The sequence below is a fragment of the Gavialis gangeticus genome, unplaced genomic scaffold (genome assembly GCF_001723915.1).
Source record: "Gavialis gangeticus isolate Ggan-Ray unplaced genomic scaffold, GavGan_comp1, whole genome shotgun sequence".
NCBI classification, from domain to species: Eukaryota; Metazoa; Chordata; order Crocodylia; family Gavialidae; genus Gavialis; species Gavialis gangeticus.
Genome location: NW_017729016.1, coordinates 11,005,869 through 11,011,324, shown reverse-complemented (window position 1 = coordinate 11,011,324; position 5,456 = coordinate 11,005,869). Strand labels below are relative to the sequence as shown.

Below are 5,456 nucleotides of genomic sequence, written 5' to 3'. Positions count from 1 at the left end.
GAGCGGGCGGCGGAGCCGCGCCGACAGCGGTGAGCGGGGCTGGAGGTTCCCGGTGCCCGCGGTGGGCAGGTGCGCGGAGCCGCCCGCCGGCCTCCCTTTCCCTCGGGACGGGCGGGCCGGCTCTCCCCTGGGCGCCAGGCCGCAGGGGCGCTTTTGGGGCGCGGGCACCTGGGCCTTGTCCACCGGCCTGCTCCCTGGATGGCTCTCCTGCTTTTCCCATAGCCCGCTGGCGTCTCCCGAGGGCGCCTCGAGTCCAGCGAGTGCGAAACCGCTGAGCCGCAATGTACCTGCTGCCTGGTAGCGTTGGGACGCTGTGTTTTTGAGGTGCGTTTGCTTGCCGTTTGTTGCAGAGGCCCGTCTTCCTCCTGAGAGCCATTCCCCACCCTCCGTCATCCTCCTGCAAGAGTTGCCCAGCTACCAGTCCATCCTGCAGCGCAGGGCATCGGTGACGGGGGCGCACGACTGGCAGCAGGGCAGCGGTGGCTACGCCGGGACACGCGGCCGGCCCGCGGGGGCACAGAGTGGGGCTGCTGTGGGCTCGTTGCGAGAGCACCCATTAACCATCCCGCAGAAACGGAAACTCAGGTTGGCTTGATTTGTATTTTTTTGGAAAGATTGTGTGTTTTGTTTAAGACGACCTTGGCTTTTCTTTTTTGTGCAGGGTATATGCTAAGGCAGACGGAGGTGGAATAGGTGTCAAGTCCATTCACCAGATCCATTGCCCGTGTAGCAAATGGGGCATTGAAAGGAAACGGTTCAGCTTTGTTATGTCAGAATATAGTCAGGGCTTGAATTACACTTTGACTCTTGCGGGGGTGGGGAGCCTGCAAAAAAAAAAATTGGGCCATTTGTCATGATGCCGTAATAAAATTGGAGATTCGCCTCCCCCAGGTTATGACTTTCAGATCTTACGGGGAGCTGTCATCTCTTATGGGAGGGCTCAGCCTCCCTGAGCTCCCCTGTAATTTGAACCCTGAATGCAGTGTTTGAAAAGCTACATCCTCTGTCAAATGCAAAGGTTATTTTGCAGTCGGATCATTGTTTTCTTTAGCTTTTCCTCCCTCCCATCTCTCTGTTTTATATCTGCCTGCCACATACTTTGGTTATAAGCTTGTTCAGGGAGATCCACCTTTTTCTGTGAAGTGTTTGTACGGCCCTGTCAGAGGATGTCTGGACACTGAGTTGAGCAACAGCCCGAGTCACTTTAATCAGATTAGTCAGGTGTTGATCCCTGGCCTTGTAGCTTTGGCGAGGAAAAGAGCATCTGGCCCTCAAAACCAATGAGAGGTCAGCTACTGGGAAAACTGGTACGGTGAAGACCTGACAGGGAAAAGACCTAACTTATGTATGACATGTTGGATGGAGTTTAATCCTGTAGGAAGTCGGGGCAGGGGGGAAGAAACATGACTAGTATGTTGAGTTGACATTCATTTGAAGAAATGAGGCTGAATCTCTGCAAAGAGGGATAGGATTCCTGGGACAGGAGAGTTTGCTGATGCAGGGTGATACTAACTCCCTAGCCCCTACAAGTATCTAACTCCTGGCTCCTGTGTACTTTGTTAAGATTGTTCATTATGAACAGATTGTGCAACAGCTGCCAGCACAGTGCTCAGTAAGAGATGCCCAAGAAACTGAACAGTAAACTCCTCAAGCTGAGAACCAAAGTGTCCGTGCCTCTATTTACACTGCATCCAGATGCAGCTCTGGTAGCTCTCCTGAGTGCCTGCTGGAACACTGTGTGTTGGGGCTTGTAGTTTCTGTAAATTGAAGTCCTGTGAGAGCAGTTGTAACTTTATTTGAAGGTGATGTCAACTGCTGCCTGCTCATTTAATACAAATTAGGATTTCTCTCTGCTTTGTACCAAAATACCCACTCAGTACTCCACTGAGTAGAATGTGGAAATCTTACTGGCACAGGGCACATGGCCCATTTGTTTCAGTGCAGGAAACAATGGGTCATTCAGTGGGTCTGCATGTACTAATGCGCATAAGTATTTGCAAGATCAGGGCCTTTGTTTTCTACTGGTTTGGCCTCCTTGTTAATTCTGTGCACTGTCTTTGAGCAATGGTGACAGGATATATTTTAGGGTATTTGCATGAGCTTCTGTGCTACACCCTGATTTTCTTTTCTTTTGGTTGCTTGATTGCCCATCTCTTGTTGATGTATTTACATAGAAAAAGCCATTGAGTTAAGGATTGTTCCTTTGCTCAAGAATTCCCAGTACCAGTAACATGAGAATTGCTAGCTATGATGTGACTTTTTTTTTTTTTTTTGCAAAGGAGGCTTTCACTTATGATATAAAACAGTTTTCAGTATCTCGTGTTATAGATAAGACTTTTGAGAATGCTTTTCAATTTTTAAAGCACCCTTACGCTCACACTCTGCTCACATCAATTGGTTATATTAAGGCTGAGGTTTCTTGGGCTTTTGGCCAAGACTAAGTGGAATATTCTTTCTACTGGGCAACGCGTCTTCTCCTGGGGATTGTATCTTGCACTTGGAAGGGGAAGGACTTGGCTCTCATACATCTTTTCCCATCTTTAGCATTTATAGTTCCCGTGATCATTTTCCCGCTGATCTTAGACAAGAGTCCCCTCTAGTAATAGACTAGTGAACATTCTTGCTCTCTGTCTGTCCAGTGTCCCCTTGTTGAGCTGGTCTGACAAAGTGTTGGTGAACAGTTCCATGGAAGCAAATGGGAATTCACTGGATGGAGTAGGACCTAAACACAGTGCTTTTCATATTCACATATGAACAATTAAAGGCAATATTCCCTTGAAACTTTTATAACTTCATTAATGTAAATATGGGTTGTGTACCTGCAAGCTGAGCAGATGGCAGGTCCATTCATGAGTTTGTTTTTTGCTAAATAAGATATTTATGGAACATAATAGTCAACTGAGCACCTCTCCATCAGAGCTGGAGATGAGTGTGGGGACATGAAAAACACAATTGAACATTGCATGTTCTTAAGTCTTTACAAAGAGCAACAGTCCTCTGCGACAGATTTTTTGAAGAGGCTTTTTCTTTTGTGTATTCTTATAAATTTGCTTTGGTGCGTGTGTGTGTACTATCTCCTTTGTTTGCAAGAAGAGATCACTTCATCCTCCGAACCACTACCCCCCTGTCCTGTCTCATTCAGTAACCAAATCAGGCATATCTGAAAATTTTAAAAAATATAAGAGTCAGAGAAGAGTGCCTTCCTTGTAATTTAAGATTTGTGCTTGCTACTGCTTGTGTACACAGTATGAAAAATGATTCCTGCTCTATGGTGCTCTTATTCCACTGTCCCTTCGATATTGCTTTGAGGGGTTAATATGGTCCTAGAACCATATTAAGCATATGTGCTACTTACTACAGAGAAGCCCTAGAATAGATCCCTGATATTATCTAGATTGTGGAAAGATGTAACCAGTAAAAGGACTGGTTCAGCTAAACTGATTTTAAAACTGGGTAGAGATGCTATATTACACACAACTATAAAGCCTCGTTCTATTTTTACTGTCTCAGTTTCAAGACAGTGTTGCAACAGCGCATCAGCTTACTTAAAACCAAGGCCTTGCTAAATGGCTTGATGACATTTTTTTTATACTACCATTTTGAAAGTGGTTTAGGAAAAACATCAAGTTGCCATTTGTGGTATCATAGGGTGCCTTTACACGTGCTTCTGGAGTATCATAGAAGTAGGGTCGGACGGGACCTTGTAGCTCTTCAAGTCCGACCTTGTGCCTGGGCAGGAGAGAAAACTGGGCTCAAATGATCTGAGCTAGGTGGGCATCAAGCCTCCTTTTAAAGACCCCCAGAGTAGGAGCCATCACCACTTCCCTTGGAGGTTGGTTCCAGATCCTAGCCGCCCTGACCGTGAAGTAGTTCTTATGGATGTCTAATCTAAACTTCCTCTCCAACAACTTGTGGCCGTTATTCCTTGTCATGCCAGGGGGCGCTCGGGGAAACAAGGTCTCCCCCAAACCCTTCTGGTCCCCCCTAGTGAGTTTATAGACTGTCACCAGGTCCCCCCTCAGCCTTCTCTTGTGAAGGCTGAACAGGTTCAGGTCCCGCAGTCTCTCATAGTAGGGTCCGCCCTAGTAGGTGCTTTAATTAGAGCAGCTCAAAGACCCACTCTAAATTGCTTGTGGCTTCTTGCGTACTCGGCATCCCTGTGGTGGCAGGGGCTTCAAAATGGTGGCAGGGGTGCTTTCACTAAAACTTGTTAAACAAGCTTTAGTCAAACTGCCTCCACCACTGTTTTGGAGCACAGGGATGCTCAATACATAAGACAAAAAGGCTGCTCTAGCACGCTTCAGCAGACTTGATTAATCCAATGCATGATTACAGTGTGTTGAAATAGCATCTCCAGACATCTGCAGGCACCCATATTGGGCTTACCTTGCTTGCAAGCTATATCCTCCATGTAGGCAGACCCATTCGTGTTAGAATATGTTCCTCAGATTATTTGACATGTCCTGTTATAAGGTGCTAGTTATTGTTGGATTGTTGCATGTTTGGTTTATACTTAGTTAATTAAAACTTGTTCTAGTCAATAATATTTTGAATAGGATTATTCTAATTATTCACTATTTCTGTTGTTATTCTGGGCTCACTCTCTACATAATGAAAAGATGGACCCTGTGTTGAGTAATTTTATTTTTAATTTACCTGTTTGCTAGAGACATTCAGCAGGCTAATACAAAATATTTGTCTGGATGGAATCATTGGAAGCAGACCAGCAGGAAATCATGGAAGAAATTCCTAGAGGAAATCAAGGAGGCGGCATCCTACTTGGAGCTTTGGAGACACGACATCCACAGCATAGAGGGTATTAACCTTTTAATAGTCTCTCTTGCTCTAAATTTGTATTAAGCATGCATTATAGTTAGCATATATATCTATATATAGATCTCAAAAATATATATAGTTCTACATGCATATGTAACTCAGAAAAGAAGATGGCATGCTTGAGAGTTAGCAACATCAGTGCTGCCTAGTCAGCTATGGCAAACCTTATTAATTCAAGAGACCAGACAGCATAATATCATAAAGTTCATTTCACAGAATTAAAATGTCAACATCTAGTGTCAGTGTGATACCAAAAAAGATGCTATCTTTGAGTGTGCTCTACAGGAGATTACTCATACTTGGACAGTAATCTTATCTATTGTCTAAATAATTAAGCCTTGCTTAAAGATGATTGATAACCTGGACATGAATTGTTCTATGTATTTCATTGAACTGGTAACAAATTGCAATTTGTCTGAGTTTTAAAAATAGGTTTACATTTTTGTCTTTTAGAATTTCTTTGTGTTGATTTTTAGTGTTTGCAAAACTTGGGTCTTGAGCCCAGAAGTCTGCAGGGTAGGTGCAGTGCAGCCCAGATGGCAGCAGTGCCGATGCTCCATAATGTCATGCTAAGCTACCTTAGTTCTGAGTCCATCCATGCTGATTTGATCCCTGGTGCC

General features: G+C 44.7%; 1 protein-coding gene across 1 annotated transcript in view; it reads left to right on the top strand.

Moving 5' to 3' along the window:
- The window catches only part of TMC7 (transmembrane channel like 7), a 28,638-nt gene that overhangs the window by 294 nt on the left and 22,888 nt on the right, over positions 1 to 5,456 (top strand). Inside the window, exons 2-4 of the mRNA XM_019512603.1 lie at positions 4 to 29; positions 351 to 585; positions 4,668 to 4,816. Coding sequence (XP_019368148.1) covers positions 4 to 29; positions 351 to 585; positions 4,668 to 4,816 — 410 coding nt within the window. The remainder of the gene's footprint in view (positions 1 to 3; positions 30 to 350; positions 586 to 4,667; positions 4,817 to 5,456) is intronic.